Consider the following 20989-nt stretch of genomic DNA (forward strand, 5'->3'; position numbering starts at 1 on the left):
GAACTCTTTTATTGGAATAGGTTTGTCCTCATAAGGATGCAAAGGGGATGGCGGAATTAATTGAGTCATAGCCATCCGCAGCCTGGTCCAAAGTGAATTCCAAAACATTACTCCATTGGTACACAGAGGACCAAAGCACTGGCCAAGGGTAGACCCACTTGCTAGTTGTGATGATTTGACTCTGGATGATTTGCTTTGTTTTGTTTCAGATCAGTTGGATTCACTTGTCAATGGATTAAAAATTCTACTCTTGAAAGGTTAAATTAAAATGTTCCCTGTTTTATTCTGTGAGGAGGTTTGGGGCATTTCTGAGCTGAGAAATTTGCCTATAGGAATGAAAGAAACACATTTGCTCCAATCCGATTATTCACTGTGAGCACGAGGGTGCCACTGCTCCCCCAAAGGAAGAGGCTGTATCAGGCCCACAGCCAGACTAAAAGTTCAGGAGTGCAATAACAACAACAATAAAAGTAAGGCGGGGGGGGGGGGGAGCTTGCAGCCTGGAACTTACACTTATTTGTTGTTGGGTTTTTTAAAGGAGAGGCAGAAAAATTAGGGGGGCCTGGCCCACCTGAGTTCCTGCACCACCACCACCCAGCAACAGGTCTGGGGAGGTAGCAGGGGGTGGGCGGCGGGTGTTTACAGTTCAAGGATAAAATACTTACTTTGCACTCAGAAGGTCTGTGGTTCAGTCTGTGGTAGGTCTGAGAAAGGCTCCTGCCTGAAACTCTGGAGTACTTCTCTCTTTCAGTGTAGAGATAATGCTGAACTTGACGGGACAGTGGTCTGATTCAGTACAAGGAAGGTTCATGTATGTTCAACTGCAGGAATAGTCCCACTTGCTTCAATAGAGTATCTGCCTCATAAAGGAAAACAAAGATTGTTTCGATTCCTGGCAACCACAGAGCCATGAGGTTTTCTTGGTAGAATATCTGCCTCATGCATTCACCCATTTGTCTATATCAGAGCTGCTCAACTTTGGCCCTCCTGCAGATGTTGGCCTACAATTCCCATAATCCCTGGCTATTGGCCACTGTGGCTGGGGGTTATGGGAACTGTAGTTCAAAAACATCTGGGGGCCTAAATTGATCAGGCCTGGTCCTTAGCCATTACAATGAATGGGGGAGTCTGTATACACAGGAGTCCTGCTTGTGTTTCTGAACACGCATGGGACGGGGGGGGGGGTTGATTCTTTAAGCTTCTCTTTATCTTGTGACTGCTTCATAAAGGTGGAAGTAAGAGAGGCTGCCAATGGTGCTCAGAACCATAGTAGTAAATACTGTGTGGTGGGTGATTTTGCTTTCCCTTGGTAGTTCCCCAGTGAACCTTGTTTTCTCTCACTTTAAAATATTCTCTTTGGTGCCCTACAAGGTGTTTCATTGCAATAACTATCAAGGTGTGTCTCAAGCTTTTCCCTTGGAGCAATAATGATGTTGTCAAGCATTTCAATTGAGACCTGCCCAGAAGTTTTGGGTGGAGAAACACACTCTGTTATACAGCATCTTCAGTGCTCCCTTCTGTGGGAAGACAGAGGTGCCTCCAAAGCTTGGGTGAAAGAACATCTACACAGTGTCTTTTTACAGGCACTGTCGTAAGGGGGGGGAAGGGTACAGCCATCTGGAGTGTTACTGTTCCTTTCTTGGACTTAAGAAACATCAGATGCAATGGATTGGCTTCCTGACAAGACAGCAGCTGTGCTGTTCATCTTAATGGTAAGAATCCTTTTAACAGCAATGTTTTCAAAACTAGTATTAACTTTTGAGCTAGGGGCCTTCTATATGGAGCTTATGTTTGATGCTGTCTTCTGCTCAGGTTGATGCTGGTGACTGGCAGATCTTAACCTGTGCACTGTAAATTGTACATTGGAAGTGAATTTTCACTCATTTTAAGGTGAAGGGGGGAAAACAGTGGCTGCAATCCTAAACTCACTAAGGAGTAAGTCCCATTGAACTCAATTGGATTTACTTCTGAGTAAACATATAGGATCACACTGTCAAAAAAACCATCATCTCTAAATGTGGTCAATGCATTTCTTTAAATGGTCTTTAAGCTTAAGGATGAAGCTTTTGTCTTATAGGACAATCAAACCCTTTTGCTGGTTTGCAAAGTGGAAGTATCTGGATTGGACTATATCTTTTTATCTTTACCCCAGTAGACTTTCCTTTGAAAAATCAGTGGAAAAGAGAAGGTTCCCTACATAAAAATCGTGGAGCTTTATACTATTTTAATTGGGGTCTGCTATAATTAGACACATAATGGCTGAGATCCTCAGATCTTCGAGTTGGACTTCTCCAGTGTCAGTGGTACTAAGCACAAATGTTGACTTCTGGAAACATGTTCATACAGGAGGATTAGTCAATTGTATTGTTTTTATATGAAGGCTTCTGGTTACAATATTTGTTTTTGTCTTATACAAGGAGAGAAGTGGTGTTTGTGGTAAGAAATGACAGTTGTCAAATGGGTATTCATCTTTATTCTCAACTACTGCGAGACTGTAGAGAAGTACAGGGCCTTCTTAGAATGCTCTGCCCTTGCTTCATGCTCCATATGTTCAAGTCATTTCATTGTTTATCATTTATATTCCCTATGCAACCCCAGCACTGTATCCCTATAGGGTTGTTGCTGTTGTCTACTTTATGTTCCTTTTTTGATTGTGAATCACCTTGTTTCTTTTTCTGTGTAAACCACTCTGGGACCTTTTTGTTGAAAAGTGATATATAAATATTTGTAATAATATCTTGTTTTTTTCTTGAATTCAAAACTATTACAACTACTCCATACCCCTCATATTACTTTTTTCAGCATTCAGAACTATTAATATGACCTAGTATACAAAGATACTACAAAATTCTTTGCAATGGTTTATGGGGGGTTTCTTCAGACGTAGGGGATGTTTGTTTTTAACCCTTTGCTACTAGCAGTGTCTCAACACATTCTGAGATGATTCATTAGGGTAAAACTTCACAATTCATTGCTCAAAGAAATTAAGCAAAGCCTGATTAACTGATTTGCATTTAATCAAGTGGAACTAATCTACAAAGGCACCTGCCAAATCAGCAATGTATGGCAAAAAGTAATTCAATGAGTCAGTACCTGCATGTTTGGTATAACATATAGGTTTCTTCAAAGTCTGGAACATTGCTTGCTGTTAAAATAAAAACTAGGCCATTTATACAACATTATCGTTGTTATTATTGGATACTTAAGATCTGCTAAGTCAGACATGGATTTCTTATAGCTAGAACTTGTTTTTTTTATTTCAGACATTTTGTACCTTTCTTTATAATCTGACGAATTTCAAAGCAACACTTTAAATTTTTTTTACAGAATTTAAAAGATTAACAGAACTCCACCTTAAACAAAATCAATATCTAAAAATCCAAAAATCTAAAATCTCTGAACAGTTTAAAAACAAAACCCTGTACTGTATATGTTTGCTTCAAGCTGTATATTTCTGTCTGTTTGTGAAGACTAGCTCTTTTAGCACATTAATCAGTTCCATTTAGCCGTGTCATAAGCAAGCAGTGAAACGTTTTGTAAGCAGAGGTCAGGTGTCAAACAAACGGGCCCAGTGCAAAGAACCATGTGACTAGTTGCATAAGCCTAAGGGGATTTGTATTTCTTAAACAGCAGACCCCTTGCCATATAGTAGCCTTTTCTGGAACCAAGTGGGCATGGAATTACTGATGTTTATCAAAGATAACTCTATTATGTGGAGGAACTAAGGGGATTTCACAGGCTGAGGCAGAACATAGGCTGAAAGGAATGTGGCCTTAACCACCATTTATTTTTTATTTTTACATTTTTTTAATATCCTGCTCTTCCTCCAAGGAGCCCAGAGCGTTGTACTACATACTTAGGGTTTCTCCTCACAACAACCCTGTGAAGTAGGTTAGGCTGAGAGAGAAGTGACTGGCCCAGAGTCACCCAGCAAGTATCATGGCTGAATGGGGATTTGAACTCAGGTCTCCCCAGTCCTAGTCCAGTACTCTAACCACTACACCACGCTGGTGTATATGCAAGTGTCTATCTGTTTATAATGTCTTTGCAGAAATGGTTACTTCCATTCCAGTTAACATATGAAGGTCAGACAATTTTCAATAAATATATCAGAACCAATTTGAGACAAATGACATTCTTTGTTGGGTGGGAGGCAAGGCATGTTTCCACTTCTGGCCTAATTGTTTAACACCAGCATGAACTAAAAATATGTATTGCAAGAAAATGAATTATATGATTGGGCTGTGTTTGTACTTGTATGGGTTTGCTTCATGAAAGCAATCTGTTTGATGCATCATGGGGTTTCTTTTGCCACCTCCCTAACGATAGTCTCTTACTGTTTCCACTTTGCCAAATTCTTGTTTGTAGTTTTATCTAGATAGGTTCCCCCCCCCCCTTTTTTTAAATTATACATTTTGATTTTACCTTCTGTTTATTAATTGAAATACAGATTTTATTTTATGTATTTTAACTGAATATTACAACCCACTCCAAGCGCGTGATCATCCGTTCCAGCGCAATGCATTCCACAAAATATTGTGAGCAAAACCAAACCTAGCATGTATAAGGTCTTGGTAATTCATAGACTTTAACATACCTAATTCTTTACTGAATTGTGACCCTGGGGGCCACAGTAATGCACACTAAGGAATGAACTGCAGAATCATTCTGCATATGGATGGGCACTCTCCTCCCACCCCCCACCCCACATGGATTACACTGTGAATCAAACATTTAAATGGTTGGCTTCAAACGCAAAATCACAAACTGGCTTGCTGCCTCAGGACTGTCAAATGTGGGCTGACCTGTGGGATGCCAAATAGTGTCTTGTGCGCATGATCAGACTGACAAATGGCCACACATGTGTAAGTAATCATGTTAATGAATCCTTAGGGACCTGTGGACACTTAAATGTTCTCTGCACTGTATCATGAGAGAACTATAACACATATCTGAAAGAGAATACATATCTGTTGTTGGTATAGATAGAGTGGGGCCATTCACGACCTACTGGGTAGGTGGGGGGCAGGAGGCTTCCCAAACCTTTCCTTCCCCACAGACAACCAGTGTTTTCCTGGTGGGAGCACAGAGCACACTCCCACATGATCCCGGCTGCTCCGTGCATTGCGGAACAGCGTGGATCACTCCGAGGCTGGGGCCCGTTGTCTCAGGCAGCCTCAAAAATCCCACAGTACAGCCTGATTGTGTGTGAGAGAGAGAAAGAATGTGTGTATATGCAAAGACACACATGTATCATATTGGGCTTGAATAAGAAAACTGTTTACATTTTCTGTGCTGAGTATTGGTTACCTCATTAGCTTGAAGGAAAACTGCAGATTTTCAACATCATGCAAAGCCAACCTTGTTTTAGCTCACGCACAGGTATGGATTTGGTAGTCCAAATTACATAAATGAAAATATAAAAATTATTGGTGAATTTATTTTCTGAAATGCAGAATTTCACCCATATTTGGCTCACAAGTACAATACATAAAATAAAGTAACCCATTTCTGCTGACAAAGAAATGACAAGCAGCAAGTGAAACTAACAAAGCAAAAATGAAACTATGTTGGCTTGAATGATTTTCCTCGTGGTCATCAGTTGTCCATCATAGGGGAAATATGGGGGCTCCAGTCTAGTTCATGTTGCATTTAACTAGTTTTGCACTGCTTGTGACTAAGAATGAGGATAGGTATCCCCATCTGCATTAAAAGACACATCCAGCCAGCTCAATGGGATATACAGCTGAGAATATACATCCAGATGGACATCCACATCAGTCTTTGTGCACAGAAGCCTTAAAAAAAAAATAAAAAATCATGGATCTTTTTTTCCTGGATCAGGCTGAAAGTAGGCATCATTTAACCAAAAATCTCACAAAGTTGTAAAATTAAAGTGTATTTTGTGTTTGTGCTGACCAAAACTTTCTGTTTTAAGAATGAATTACTTCTTATTTTTTAAGAAAGTATCTTTGTAAATGATTAATACAGTTTGTGTGTACTGATTTTAAAGTAATTTTAAAAATCAGTTGAATGCACATACCTGGTAGCTGGATATTTTAAACCCTACTTATAAATACTTGCATGCTTACAAGTCCGATGAAGTTGTGGTTGATGGTAGTGGGAATTCTAACCATATAATAGCATTTAGGCTTGGAGACACCATCTGCCAGGATTTTTACTGCAAAGTTACAGAACTCTGGAAGTAGATTTAATAAAAAGAAAGATCTAATCTCGCTTAGTGGGAGTTTTGGCTCTGGAATAAACTGCACAGCCCAAACTGCTGACATATCTGCCTGCTACAATAGCACAAGGATGACTAATAGTATAATGTGATTGAATACTCAGTCCTGTTCACATCAAGACTCTGCTCAACTTCAAAGAGAGCAGACTCAACTCCTAAAAGGTGCAGCACTGGGAAAGAGAACAAATCAGGAACGAAGGGCATGTTCAGTCATTTCCATGCAAGTAGGTGGAGCAGGGAGTATGCCATAATTGCACATAATACTGCTTGGCATCCTGAGAGTGGTTAATTAATTTGTGTTTGCAAATGTCTTTGAAGTGGAGCAAAGCAGCATATTCAAGCAATGGAACTGATGCTGTCTTCAGTTACAGCGATGTAAATCTGGAGTATCTACTGAGACATTGGGGTTTTGGTTCAAACAGGCACAATATTTAGGCTTTAGGATTAATCTACATAGGAACATGGGAAGCTGCCATATACTGAGTCAGACCATTGGTCTATCTAGCTCAGTAATGTCTTCACAGACTGGCAGCAGCTTCTCCAAAATGACATATTGAGACAGCCAGGATACAAAGGGTTTTCACTGAATGTATGGAAGTGCTGTATACTGAGTCAGACCACTGGTCCATTGAGCCAAGTATTGTCTACTCTTTCTGGCAACTTTTCTCCAAAGTCTCTGGTAGTCTTCCCAGTCCTGCCACCTGAGATCCTCTTACTGGGGATATCAAGTTAATCAAGTTGAACAATGATGTTCACTGTTTTTCAAATGGGGGCCACCCAGCCACATTGCAAAAGACCTTCTGTAAGAGCTGTTTTCTACCACACTGATCTCCATGAAGTGCTGCATTTTTCTCAGAACCGAGGAGGGGCTCTTTAAGAAAAACAGAGCCCAATTGGGCACTTGGAAGGCGTGCATGGAATGCCGGGAGTGTCATTCTTCCTAGAACTCTGTGGGGGCAGTGTTCCACACATGTCTTCCAAGATGGTGCTGGGGCTTAAGAGGGCTCCATTTTTTTGAGGAGCCCCATTGGTGCTAGGCAAAGTGAAGCAGTGCATGGTGGGTGCAGTTACCTCTGCACAGTGCCAAGGGAGCTGCGCAAAGCATTTCATTTTGGCCAAAGCTTCACACAGGCCACAACTTGTAGCTGATGGGAGTCACCACTGACTGCCAGGTCTTGCAATGAAGAACACTGACATATGCCAATTACCCTCCCTTCACTGAAATGAACAGACAACTCTTACAGGCAGGCAGAATTGTGTGCGCATTGGAGCTCTTGTATGCATTAATGATCCCTGGTTTGTGGTGTGTCTGCCTTTCTTTTTCAGAGTCTAAATGAACATTCCCCATATATTTTCAAATTTACAACTTACTCTTCTAGTTGACAGCCGCATGACAAATCTACTAAAGCATGAAAACAAATATAGTGAAGCATTTATCTTTTAGACTAGATGGACAGAATTTAGTGCAGATATTAATACATCATTAACATAAAATAAAATGACCAAATATTAAGATTAGGATATAATCTACCAAGACTATAGATTTTAATTTATCAGTATTTCTCTCATGCCAGGAATGTAAATAGGATTTGTTCACTACACACACTTGATCTTAGACAGGATTTGTATTAAATATGCTTTTGATTAAACAGTCACAGTGTTTGATCCCCAATCATACATCTTCTAAACTAGCAGTCCTGCAAGGGCAAAATTGTCAGGGAACTGTCAGTAAAGTCACTACTCAGGGATATGAGATCTGTATAATAGAGCTATCTCCTCTTTTCCAGAACCACTGATAATGATTAGTGAAAGCAATCCTTTTAAAATAAAATAAAATAAAAAGTCAATACTTTCCCCAATGCCCGTTATTGGTGAAGCCATAGAAAATGAAGATATTAAGCACAAAAATGTTCATAAATTGCAGTTAGTGCTTTTATGTTCACACAAGGCACAACTGTGCCCGACATGTTTTCTTGTGTACTCTTATTGAAATGAATGAGAGGTATGCGCACTATTGTGCTCTTATACAGCTCCCTCACATGTCAGTGCTGCTTGTGCAGGATAACGTGATGGTAGATTGTGCTCTTAATCTTAGAGGTCACTTACCTCAGTCTAGTGGCTCTTAACTATAGACTGTCAGTGAAACGATTGTAATTAATAAAAATGAAGCATTTTTAATTAATAAATTTTAAAATGGCACCACTTTTGAAACTTTAGCTAAATATAATATGAATGGATCATTAAGATTTGTACCAACAGAAACCAAGAGCTATAATCTGTGGGTACTATAATCTAGTGTCTGTGGATTTTTTTTATAGTTCTAATTGTCATAGAAGTAGGAGTGGTAGAATTCTGTGAGCCACTAAAAGAAGTTCTAGCAGTTGTGAAGACTCCAGGGTTCTCAGCGGTGAATGAACTCCTTTGTTAGGAAGCTGCCTCATACCAAGTCAGACCATTGCTCCATCTACACAATTTTGTCTATACTGACCAGTAGCAGCTCTCCAAGATTTCAAGATGGAGACTCTCCCAGGCCTACCTTAATCTCTTTAATGCCAGAGATTAAACCTGGGACCTTCTGCATGCATGCAGATGCTCTACCACTGAACTATGGCCCCATCCACTAAGGGGAGTATCTTATAGAAGACAGTTCTCACCTACAGTCACCCATCCAAATCTTAACCCAAATGGACCCTGCTTAGCAAAGCGGACAATTCATGCTCACTAATGGATGACCAGCTCTCCTTCCGATAACCCCATACAAGGAAACCCATGCATGAATAAAAGATGGTCATCTATGACCACAGATTGGTGCACCTTCACATTTGATATGTGCTTCCATTTGGCACTGCAATTTATTTTAGGGCTTGTTTACATAGCCAGCGTGGTGTAGTGGCTAGAGTGCTGGACTAGGACCAGGGAGACCCGAGTTCAAATCCTCATTCAGGCATGATACTAGCTGGGTGACTCTGGGCCAGTCATTTCTCTCTCAGCCTAACCTACTTCACAGGGTTGTTGTGAAAGAGAAACTCAAGTATGTAGTACACCGCTCTGGGCTCCTTGGAGGAAGAGTGGGATATAAATGTAAAATAATAATAATTATTATTTTTATTATTATTAATAGCTGTCTCAGCCCATGGCAGCTCCAAGAAAAAGTCACTTCTCCTAGATAACATTCAGTTGTGTGCTTGCCACTACCAAATCTAAATTCAGCTCTGATCAGATTTTGGTGCTACAAATATAGCCTTTTGATTTGGCATAGTATTAAAGCAGTGAAATAACAGCATTGGTACAAAGATGTTAAACGTCACATCACTTCTGTATGAAGAAGAAGCTATCGTATTCCAGCAGATAGGCAGGTGAACTTGATCTGGAAGATTCAAATGCTTCTCCTGCAATGGACTCACCATGTCATTTAAAGAATATCACCATCTCTCAAGCTTAGTACCCTGTATGTAAAATGAGAACAATGAACCGTGTTGCAGGGTTGCTTTAAAGGCAAAGGCAAGCCTATAAAGGTTGTAATGCATTTTGCAAATAAAAAATGCGAAGTAAGTTAGTAGTGCTAGGCACCATTTATTCTGCTTGCGCAAAAATGGAAGTAAACTGGAAGTACAACTTGGGACATTCTCATGGGTTGGTGTTGCAAAATCACAGGCTGGTTTTAAATAGGCCAGTGCTTGTGAATGTAATCCACACCCATCTTTATGGGCAGAGTAGCTCTTCCTTTGTTCTTTTGTGTCTAATAAAATGTGCCCGAGTTTGAAGAGTCTTCTTCAGGGCTGCTGTGTTTTAAATAGTTGCATGCATCGTTTTAATGTAAGCCTTTGACAAAGTGATGATGATTCTGAAGCTAGATGTAGTTGTGAGGAATAAAACAAATTATAATACCCTTTAAGGTCACTCACATGACCCAGCTGGGGGAGGGCTGGGGGGCGGGGGGAGGCAGGATCATTAGAAAGAGGATTGAAAATAAAACTGCTAATATTATGTTGCCCTTATACAAAACTATGGTGTGGCCACACTTGGAGTACTTCATACAATTCTGGTCACCACATCTAAAGAAGGGCATTGTAGAACTGGAAAAGGTGCAGAAGAGGGCAACCAAGATGATCAGGGGCCTAGAGCACCTCCCTTATGAGGCAAGACTACAACACCTGAGGCATTTTAGTTTAGAAAAAAGACAACTGCGGGGAGACATGATAGAGCTCTATAAAATCATGCATGGTGTAGAGAAAGTGTATAGAGAGAAATTATTCTCCCTCTCACATAACACTAGAACCAGGGGTCATCCCATGAAATTGATTGCCAGGAAATTAGGACCAACAAAGGGAAACACTTTTTCACACAACGCATAATCAACTTGTGGAATTCTCAGCCACAAGATGTGGTAACAGCCAACAACATGGATGGCTTTAAGAGGGGTTTGGATAACTTCATGGAGGAGAAGTCAATCAACGGCTACTAGTTGGAGGGCTAAAGGCCACCTCGAGCCTCAAAGGCAGGATGCCTCTGAGTACTAGTTGCAGGGGAGTAACAGCAGGAGAGAGGGCATGCCTGAAACTCCTGCCTGTAGGCTTCCAACGGCATCCGGTAGGCCACTGCATGAAACATGATGCTGGACTAGATGGGCCTTGGGCCTGATCCAGCAGGGCTGTTCTTATGAGCTGTCCTGCCTACCTACCATGACTCAAGCCACCCTTCAGCTTGCCAGTGCCATGCACCCACACGACCAGTGCACAGTGGCTCTGAGAGTGGCCAGGGAGCAGGAGGAAAGCATGCTGTGGCCTCCCACATCCAACAATACACTGCACAATGAGAGCAGTCCATAACGAGCACGAATTGTGCTCATGCCCTTCTACCTAGTTATTATCTAGGGGAAACCTTGGGCTACCCAGAGAGGCAGCGTGAGGATCAGCCCTAATCCTGCTGCTCCACATGAGAAGTCCTACCCGGGTAGGGCTGCTTAGCCTCTTTGTGAGGGGGAAAATTATTTTGCTTAGTTAGACCTATTTTCAAGACACCCTTATAGCCTGAAATTGTTAAACTGAAATTCTTGAATATAGCCAATTTGGCCTCAATGATTTCAATTGTTTTTAACATAAGAGCCTGTATGCACATGTCCATGGTGTTTTTCCCCCTATACCTCAGGGAACAGCTATGAGGTAACATCTGAGCCATTTTGGAAGGCTGGTATAAATGAATGAATGAATGAATGAATAAATAAAATGTAAAAAAGAAGCCTCAAGGGCTTGGTCATCTCATTTCAGCCCCATATTGTCTGTTCCTTTTCTGAAACATTTTTCTGTTCCTTTTCTGAAACATTCATAAGAACATAAGAACCGCCCTGCTGGATCAGGCCGAAGGCCTATCTACTTGAGCATCATGTTTCAAAGATGCCTCTGGGAAGCCCACAGGCAAGAGATGAAGGTGTGTGTTCTCTCCTGCCATTGCTCAAGCATTCATATGCCTGAAAACATACCATAAACATGATCCTGGGTGCATCAATCATCTGAAGCTCACAGGTGCAAATTTACTGCATGTTTTTGCACACAAGTGAATGATTTTCATCTCAATAAGATTTTCATCTTATTTCATCTCAAAACAAACATCAGGATTTTTTTTTAAAATGTCAACTGTGCCTTTAAAAAATTAGATAATTGGTTACATAAATATTTCTAGTCATCCTAAAATTTTAGAAAACAGTTTCTAAATAGTTTTTAAATAACCATTTTCAGATAAAATTGTTCATAGAATCATAGAATTTTAGAGCTGGAAAAGCTCTAAAATTGGGAGGCTTTCTAGGCTTACTTCTTGCTCTGTGCAGGAATCTTCTACAGCATCTCTGACAGATGACCATCCAGCCTCTGTCTGAAAACCTCTGGAAAGAGGGAGCCCACACTGTGGGGGGGCTTTCTGTCAGACACCCCTTACTGTTAGGAAATGCTTTCTAATGTCTAGCCTACATCTGTTTAATGTAAACTGCTTTGAGTGAAATATTTTTAGGGGGAAATGCCATACAAATAAATAAATAAAATCTTCTTCCTTGAAACTTTAGCCATTGGTTCTAGTCCTGCCCTTCTGTACCATAAATCACGGTTATTTTTACAACAAAGACTCTTTCCTTCATCCAAAGGTGGCTTGGTTGGGGGGCAAGTGCCCTCTCAAACAAGTAATTGGCCCCTCCACACCTGCCCCCATTTCTGTTTCAGCAATCTAATGCATGGGACACAGCTCACCCACCCAGAAATGCTTTTGCCCCCCTTCTGTGCCCCCACCTCAATTTTCCCTAGTGTCACTACTGTTCTCATCTATAACTCTCATTTAGAGTTCCTCAGCCATCCTAGTCCAGTCAGTAAATGTGTGAAATAATCAAATATATCTTTTTAAAACATTAATGCATGCTTTTTGCTCTAGGTGAGAGAATTGAATTTTTAGTTCATATTCAATAGTAAAAACATTTTCTAAAAAACACACACACTAGTCATTATAGAAATGTTCAGTGAATTTCACATATACCAAAAAAAATTAATATGATGTTAGTGTGAAGTCCAGAGAGAGGTGCATGAAGTGTGGGGAACTAATTTATTAATGCAGAGAGCAATGATATGAATTAGAAAAGTGGGTTGAGTTGAGGAAAAAGAAACAGAAGTGGGTGTAGTCATGCATGTCAATAATGTGGAATAGGATTCTAGCTTTTCATCTCCATACATTGTATCAAGACATTATTTATGATATCAGTTAGATTTATATAACACACCTATAAGATGTGTTTGTGACAAAGATCAAAGAGTGTACTGTACTTACCTTTTTATTCTGGTTTCCCTCATAGGTGTCCCTGGAGTTCAGCACTTCTCATTTCCATACTGAGGTAACTTAATTTCTGGAATTCTATGAAAGTAACCTTTTTGCTTGTGTACCATACAAAATGTTCATATTTTATATGAACTAAAGATGTTTTACTGCTTATTTTGATCCAAGAAGTGAAATTCAACTATCTCTGAAGCTCATCTTATTAATAATACCAGAGGTTATTGAGGCCTCTGGGAAATGTTCCCCTTTTGCAGATGTGGGGCAGGGGGGCTGCACTGGGAGACTCCTGCCTCCTTCTCACACCTCCCTATATGCCAATGGGCTTTCTCCCGAAGGTAAACCATTCCTGGTGCTCACATGCCCAAGGGCTCCCACTGACCTGCAGTCACCCCTGTTCAGTAGCCATAATGGTGTTCAGATGGTCATCATATGCTTTTTGCTCAAGGTGAGAGAACTGAATGAAAATGGTGTTGAGAGATGGAGAAATGATCGGAGGCAGAAACGAGAATGGATTAAATTTGCTGCAGCCTGCAGGGAAGGTGAAGATAATTCAAAGAGAAATCCAATTGCCAAGGTAAGTTCCAAGTGAATAAAAATATGATGTTAACTACCGTAAGCTCCTAAGAAAACAAGGGCTGGGATCTTCTTCTGTATCCTGGCCAAATAGCAAAGACCTCTGGGGTCAACTGAACTGACTCCCAACCCTACTATCAGATCTTTGCTGTATTTTTTCACACTCCCAAGCCAGTGTGTGAAAAATACAGCAAAGATGTGATAACAGGAATGTGCTGTCATCATAAAATGACATGGAAATATCACTGACATGTGTGGTGTCATTTTATGTTGTTTGCCAACCCAAAACAATGCAAAACATTAATGACATTGCATTGGTGTAGTTTTGTTGCAGAGTTGCTTCTCTTTCCATTCTTGGATCCTCTCCTCCCCGCAAAAGCCACTTTAGCTGAGCCAGCTGAAGCGGGTGGTGGAGCCAGGACCATTCATTAAGAAGCATAGTTTGAACCCAACCTACCAATACCAGCTGCCCTCTTAAACCTTTAACCTGAGACACAGACAGTATAAAAAGCTCCTTTGCTTTACCAAGTAAGAGCTTTGAAGGCAAAAATGGAGGGAGGGGGACCCACCGGCTGACTGACTGCCTCTGACTGATAACATCTGTTGTCTGTGCAGCTGTTATTTCTCTTATCACTTTAAATTCCTCAGATTAGTAGTTCCCATTCCCTTGCTTTAGCCTCAGTTCTGTAATTTGTTTAAAGTTAAAAAAAAAAAAAAAGAATGTGTGTGTCTCTGACTTTGCTTATACTTCCACCTTGGCTCTTCCATTTTTCCTTTGTTCTCTCCTACCCCGCCTTCCAGTGCTATTTTTAAAAGTCTTTTCTTCCAAATATTCTGGTTTCCTACCTTTCTTTATTTATAACTTACTGGAGAGGCAGTTTTTATATTGTTAGTTCCCCAATCTTTGTGTTTTAAATCTAGATTTACTTTTGTTTGTTTTGCTATAATACTCCTTCCTTACTGAAGCATTTACTATGTTCACTTCTATACCCTTTGCATTTATAAATTAGTTTTTCCCTTTTTATTCTCTGGAATTGCATATTTGCATTTTAAAAGATGGTTGTTGTTCTGTTAAGCACTGCTCTGCTTGGCTGAGTTTTTCTGGCACAAGCCAAGTGCAAATGCATTCACTTCATTGCTAACTGAGCAAAGAGGCACCTTTTAAAGTGGTGATTCTCTTAGATTTAGCAGGAGGAGAGCAACTGTCCCTATCAGGCACTCCAGTGGGTGTTTACCTTAGGTTTCTTTTGTAGATGAAAAATTTGGGGACAAGCAATCATTCTTTTAATATATTTATGTATTTAATTTTTCTGTTGACTGTGCTTTGCAAACTTTTTCTAGAAATGCAGTCTATAAATATTGGTAATAATAAAGCTGGCTGTCTTTTTCACTGTGCAGTTGTGCACATTATGTCTAGCTTTTCCTTTTCTGGATTTGCTTATTTTCATTTTAAGACATTTTTATTTTTTATTATTCAATAAGTGCTCTGTGTGTTGTGACACACATCAATGTCGGTATTCACATTCCTTAAGCTGATTGTCTTGTGCTGTGAATAAGCACTTGCTACATATAATAAATACAACTCCACCTCTAGTGATAGACTTATTTCCTTCACACACAAAAATCCATCATGCCAAGAGACAGCAGCAAACGTGGTAGATGCAGGAAGTGGGGAGAAGCATAGAAGCACTGTGGGAGTAGACAAGCAGTGGAACTAGCAGCACTCCCCTCCAAGGAAGATCAAGCATTATTTCTTTGAGAGGGAGAAGACTGCAGAGGAACCCAAGGCAGCAATACCATCTAGATGAAGGAGGCTGAGCCTGAGCATTTCTGTGTCTTATCAGCTACCTTCCTCACCTTTCAGTGTTGGTGTGACAGATCCTCAGGCTGGCAGGAGCAGAGTCACAGGCCAATTGCCAAACTGCTTTTTCTTTGAATCCAGCTGGTCATTACCAAAGGAGTTTCAATCTGAGGATGGAGTTGATAATGGTATCTCAGATTTGGGGCAGCACGGAGCACTGCCCTCTGTAGTAACTAAGGGGGCTTGCTTGCGGGGATATGTTAGTCTGGTGTTTAATAAGCAAGCTAGTAAAGATGTAACCCATATTTTGATGCCAAGAACACCACTTCTCTGTCAGAGGCACACCTCAGCATTAGATTCCATCCTGGGTAGTTGACCAGAGCAGGGGCGTAGCAAGGTTGTAGTGGGTCCAGAGACAAGATTTTAAAATCCCCCCCCCCCAAAGCTCAGCTCATGAAATATTAAATGAGACTGAACAGTGGTAACAAAAAGCATTATATATATACACACACACACATTTACTCAGCTGAACATATATATATATATATATCCCCTATGTGCCACAATATAACATCATCTTAAATTTTTTTTAAAAGGTTTTGTAAATTGTGGACGATGCAAGTCATTTAATGGTACTAGAGAAAGACATGCTGTTCTGGTAGCTCCCGGTCTTAACACTCACATTAATTTTGGAGGATGAATACAACTGAAGGAAACCCGGGTGGGTGCGTGGCTGGGGGAGTCAATCATGTGACTTGCCTCTGGGCCCACCCCAGGCAGTGGGCCCCCAGGCAACTGTCTTCCTTTGCCCTATCATAGTTACGCCCCTGGACCACAGCATGATCAACTTCACCCTTCACCATCATTTTTGCCCTCAACCTCAGCTGCACCAAAGGATTCCTCAGCTGAACACTTTTTGCCCTCAGTGCCTTGGAGTGATGGACACTTCCTCAGCAGCTGCTCTGCTCTCCGTGCCTTGGGGCATTGATGTCTCTGCTTCCTGCCTGCTCACAGGCACAGATTAAGCCTTTTGCTGACTGTAGGCAGCCAAGCATTTTCCGCCCCCACTGCCGCAGTGAGGAGGGTATGGGTGACGAGGAGGAAGGAAGTCCCCCCCCCATTTTTCTTCTAAATGCTGCCACAGCGGTGGGATGGGGGGGGGGCAGTGCCAGCGATTTGCAGCTGCTGCAGGGAGCGGGGGATGAAGGGAAAGTTCCCCTCTGCCTTTTTACATTAAGATGCTGCTGCCTGCTCAGTGGAATTGGGCGGCGGCAGCTGCAGCAGGGTGGGTTGCATATGTTGGGGGAGGAAGTCCCCCATTTACCTTAAAGCAGCATCCATCCGTTGCCTGCCAGAGCATGTGAAGCAACAACGAGGGAGGCAGGGGGGACTTTCCCTTTGTCCCCCCTCCCTGCAGCATCCGCGAATCACTGGCATTGCTTCCCATCCCGCCACTGCAGCGCTGTTTAGAAGAAAAATGGGGGGACCTCCTTCCTCCTCTCCACCCCTACCCTCCTCGCTGCAGCGGTAGGGGTGGCGAAAGGGTCGTTGCCATGTAGCGGCAGTTTTAAAAGTTTTTTTTAAAGGGAGTAGTTGTTTTTTTAAGGGAAAACATTCCCCTGCCCCAAGATTTGAGCCTCTCCTTCTGGATTTGCCACCATTGGCAACTGCTTCTATTGCCTCTGCGGTAATCCGCCTCTGCTGCTCCATATGTACTAATCTGTGCCAGCCTTCTCTACTCTGCTGTTGTGTGCTGCTCTGCCACTCATTCAGCGTCTACAAGGATCTGCAGGAAGAAACTTCAATACCTGCAAGTTTCATAAACATTGGATGGAAAACCACTATGTTATAGACAAAAACAGCATGCTCATTGCTTCTCCCATTGATTTTAATGGAAACAACATAAATGACGTTAAACAACATAAAGGGTAACAAAACAATATAAACAATACCGACAGAAACAATTACATAGTAACACAAAATGATTTTTTTTTCCATGCACAGCCAAATCTGATAAACTTTGATAAAGCAAAGAATGTTGAATTCTGGAAAATGTTGGTTACAGTCTAGCACTTTGTTTTTGTTTTGGTAGGAAGGTCTGGTCGGTGTTTAATAGCCTTTGATATTCAGATTAAAAGCAAGCTAGTGATTGCTAGGGCTCAGGTTGTGGCAAGGCTCAGTGCTCAATCTGTTTTCTTCACTTTAAAAATACGAGGTAATAATTTAAAAAACCATCTAAAGAGGTGCAGTGTGCCTTCTCCTCACAACTGAGAAATGATGCCCTATTCCCACAGGGAACTGAAGAGCAAGGCTTCCTGGACAGGTGCATTGCTAAGAAGGTGCTGGAGTTCTAGGGTAACTGGAAGCAATGATTACTTGAGCCCAAACACCTGTCTTTTCTGAAATTATACCCTGACTGTTGCATTTCCTGTTCTTGAAAGCTACTGTATATAGTGGTCATTAGAGGGATAGGTCCTCCTCAGCTTCTTTAAAGAAGTGTAGGCATCTTGCCTCCTAAATATTCAGCTTTTCCTCAAAATCTAAGCATGCACCAAGTGCATTGTATCCTTACTAAGATAGTCCTGCAAGCCTTAAACAAAATGTTTATGAGATAGCTCATCATCACGTGATGGATGAACACGTGGTCTCCTGTGGCCATGTTGCTATTTGCACTGATTTTGCTTTGTTGTGTTTTAAAAACGTGGATAGATGTGCAACCTTCAATGTCTAAAAATAAAGAGTAGGTTCATAATATAGGAGGGCAATGATATGGGTTGGTGGGTGAAGGAGTATAGTTTCTTCACACTTTTCTTTTTAAAATGGTCCTTGGTGATCATTCAGTTTTTTCACTGCAGAAGAACACACAACCACTGAAGGAAGGAAAGATGATATCAGAATAGATACACATGCGCGCGCACACACACACACACACACACCAGCAATGGTTTTGCAGCCACCAAGGCATTTAAGAGAGTGCCTTCTTCTCTTCATCAACCCCACTGCCTATCATCTGAGGAGGTTTGGTTGCAGTTGCCACCGGCTTGGTTGGTGGCAACTCAAAATTGGGCGCTTTCTAGAGTTGCCTCAGGACTCTGAAACACACTTTCTAATGAAATTAGAGTTTCCACTTCTCTGAATGTTTTTAAGAAGGACCTAAAAATATACCTGTTGTTTAGTCAGGCTTTTAGTTTATAGTTTTAAAGCTTCAGTTTTAGAGTTTTTATTGTATTTTAAAATTGTTTTAATTATGTTAATGGTTTTATATTATGAACCAACTGGGGACTTTTTTGTATGGAGTGGTATATAATGTACTAAATAAAAAAATAAAATAAAGACAGTTTTTAAACATGAATACCAAAAAAAGACTTTCACAAAAGGAGTAGGGTAGCTCATATCAAGCTGCATGGAAGAGGAGGTGTGATCTTCTATAAATCCCTTCCTCTGATATTATAGTCCTCACACAGGTATAAACCCCTTGAGTGAGAAGTTTGAGGACTGCTTGAGAACAGTTGCTGAAAAGCAGTATATAATACTCATAGTGGTATAAGTTGTTTGCATGAGTAAAATGGCCACAGTAATGTCTGCATAGACTCGTAGTATACTTGACAGTGCATTCATGAGGTTCTTAACTGAAGTGATTCTGCTCTAGCAAGCTATCAGAGCTCTCAGAGATGGTATTCTCATAATTTTCATTAACCAAGTTCAAAAGCTATTTGAGGATTACTGGGGAATCATTTAAAGCTGCGAAAGGTATTTCAATGAGAAAACAATGTTTATGGTTTTTCCCACTGTTCTTGTAGATCCGATCAGATTGTGAAGAAACTCAACAAATTACTTATAAAATCTCTGGAGCAGGAATTGATAGTCATCCCTTTGGAGTATTTATTATTAATCAAAGAACTGGTGAAATTAATATAACAAAAATAGTAGATCGAGAGGAGAACCCAATTTTTGTTGTAAGTACTGTTTGCAAAATTTAACCTCTTTAGTTCCTGTGATTTATAAATTAGATAAAGGCTGTTTCCGAATGAATGAATGAATGATTTTCAGGATATTAAATTTATTTACTATAAATGGCTTTTTTTAAAATTTCTTAATCTAGATTCAATGTTTTGCTTTGAATGCTATCACTGGGGTATCAGTGGAATCACCACTTGAACTTCGAGTTCGGGTTCTGGATGTAAATGACAACCCACCAATATTTACACAAACTACCTTCGCAGGATCAATTTTCGAAAGCAGCATGGAAAGTAAGTAGTACATTGCAAACACTTCGAAGAAAGTAACGCAGGTTAAGGGAGCACTCACTCCCTTAATCTTGGCTAGCAGTCGGGCTAAAAAGCCAGGCTAAGTGATGCATCTACAAACCTGTGCAAAGAACCCACATTAACACATCTCAGCAGGCAGTCAGCTTTCTGGCACCTCCCACGAAGGGTCATCAGATGACCCTTCTAACTTCTTTACATAAATATTAGACAATCTTTAGTAGTCTGGAATCATTAGTCTCTGGAAGACCTGATGAAAACAATCAAAGCTCCAGCAGGCCATTGAAATCACCCTGGCGATCTGGTCAGAATGCTTTGGGAGGGAGATATCAATCTTTTCCCCAGAGAAGCAGAAACCCATTTCCCCAGAGACATGAACTTATCTCTTCAGCAAGTTAGACATAAACACAGGTGAAGAGGCTGCACTTCCTATACTCCTCCTTTCAGAGAGGAGAGCTGGTCTTGTGGTAGCAAGCATGACTAGTCCTCTTAACTAAGCAGGATCAGCCCTGGTTGCATATGAATGGGAGACTTGATGTGTGAGTACTGTAAGATATTCCCCTTAGGGGATGGAGCCACTCTAGGAAGAGCAGAAGGTTTCAAGTTCCCTCCCTGACATCTCCAAGATAGGGCTAAGAGAGATTCCTACCTGCAACCTTGGAGAATCGCTGCCAGTCTGTGTAGACAATACTGAGCTAGATAGACCAATGGTCTGACTCAGTCTATGGCAGCTTCCTGTTTGCCACTTACCTTTGGCTTCTGACAAGCAAAACAGCTTTAAAAGGTGTTTGCAGAGAAAACCACTGAATCAGATTTTGAGGGGTTCATAGACCTAACTGACTTCTGTCCTCTATGCAGTGTTGCTGCACTTTAGAATAATAGACCAAAGTCAGAGACCATCCTCTATTACTATGCAACCAAAGGTGGTGTGGATAACTGTAACCAAGTAGTGTCCACCTATATTTGCAAGATAATGAGGCGATTCTCACGATCAGTGGAAAGTAGGCTAAGGGAGCTTAGCCCGCTTTCCACAGACCGTGGGAACCACCGGGCTCGCAGGCGAGCCCGGTTTCCCCAAAGTGGGTAACTTGCTTAAATACCCCTCCCCTTAGCCCAGGTTAGCGGAGCAAACAGCCTCCCATGCTTGGGGGTCTCTCCAACATGCCCCACACACTCGCACGGGGCATCCTGGAACTTCCAGGGGCCACACAGCCCCCAATCCCCACAGCTCCCGCCAGCTCCATGACGGAGCCGGCAGTCATGTGGGTGGCCAATCCGGCCACCCAGGGCTGCAGC

General features: G+C 41.3%; 1 protein-coding gene across 2 annotated transcripts in view; it reads left to right on the plus strand.

Annotated features, from left to right (window-relative positions):
• Positions 1 to 551: 551 nt before the first annotated feature.
• LOC128353022 (desmoglein-1-alpha-like) overlaps positions 552 to 20989 on the plus strand; it is a 57587-nt gene continuing 37149 nt past the window's right edge. Inside the window, exons 1-6 of one of the 2 annotated variants that reach the window (XM_053313674.1) lie at positions 552 to 604; positions 1651 to 1712; positions 13074 to 13112; positions 13500 to 13628; positions 19229 to 19384; positions 19531 to 19678. In XM_053313674.1, coding sequence (XP_053169649.1) covers positions 1665 to 1712; positions 13074 to 13112; positions 13500 to 13628; positions 19229 to 19384; positions 19531 to 19678 — 520 coding nt within the window. In that variant the 5' untranslated portion in view covers positions 552 to 604; positions 1651 to 1664. Of the gene's footprint in view, positions 605 to 1619; positions 1713 to 13073; positions 13113 to 13499; positions 13629 to 19228; positions 19385 to 19530; positions 19679 to 20989 lie in introns of those variants that run through there. The other variant, XM_053313673.1, reaches the window with a different exon arrangement.

The sequence above is a fragment of the Hemicordylus capensis genome, chromosome 4 (assembly GCF_027244095.1).
Source record: "Hemicordylus capensis ecotype Gifberg chromosome 4, rHemCap1.1.pri, whole genome shotgun sequence".
NCBI classification, from domain to species: Eukaryota; Metazoa; Chordata; class Lepidosauria; order Squamata; family Cordylidae; genus Hemicordylus; species Hemicordylus capensis.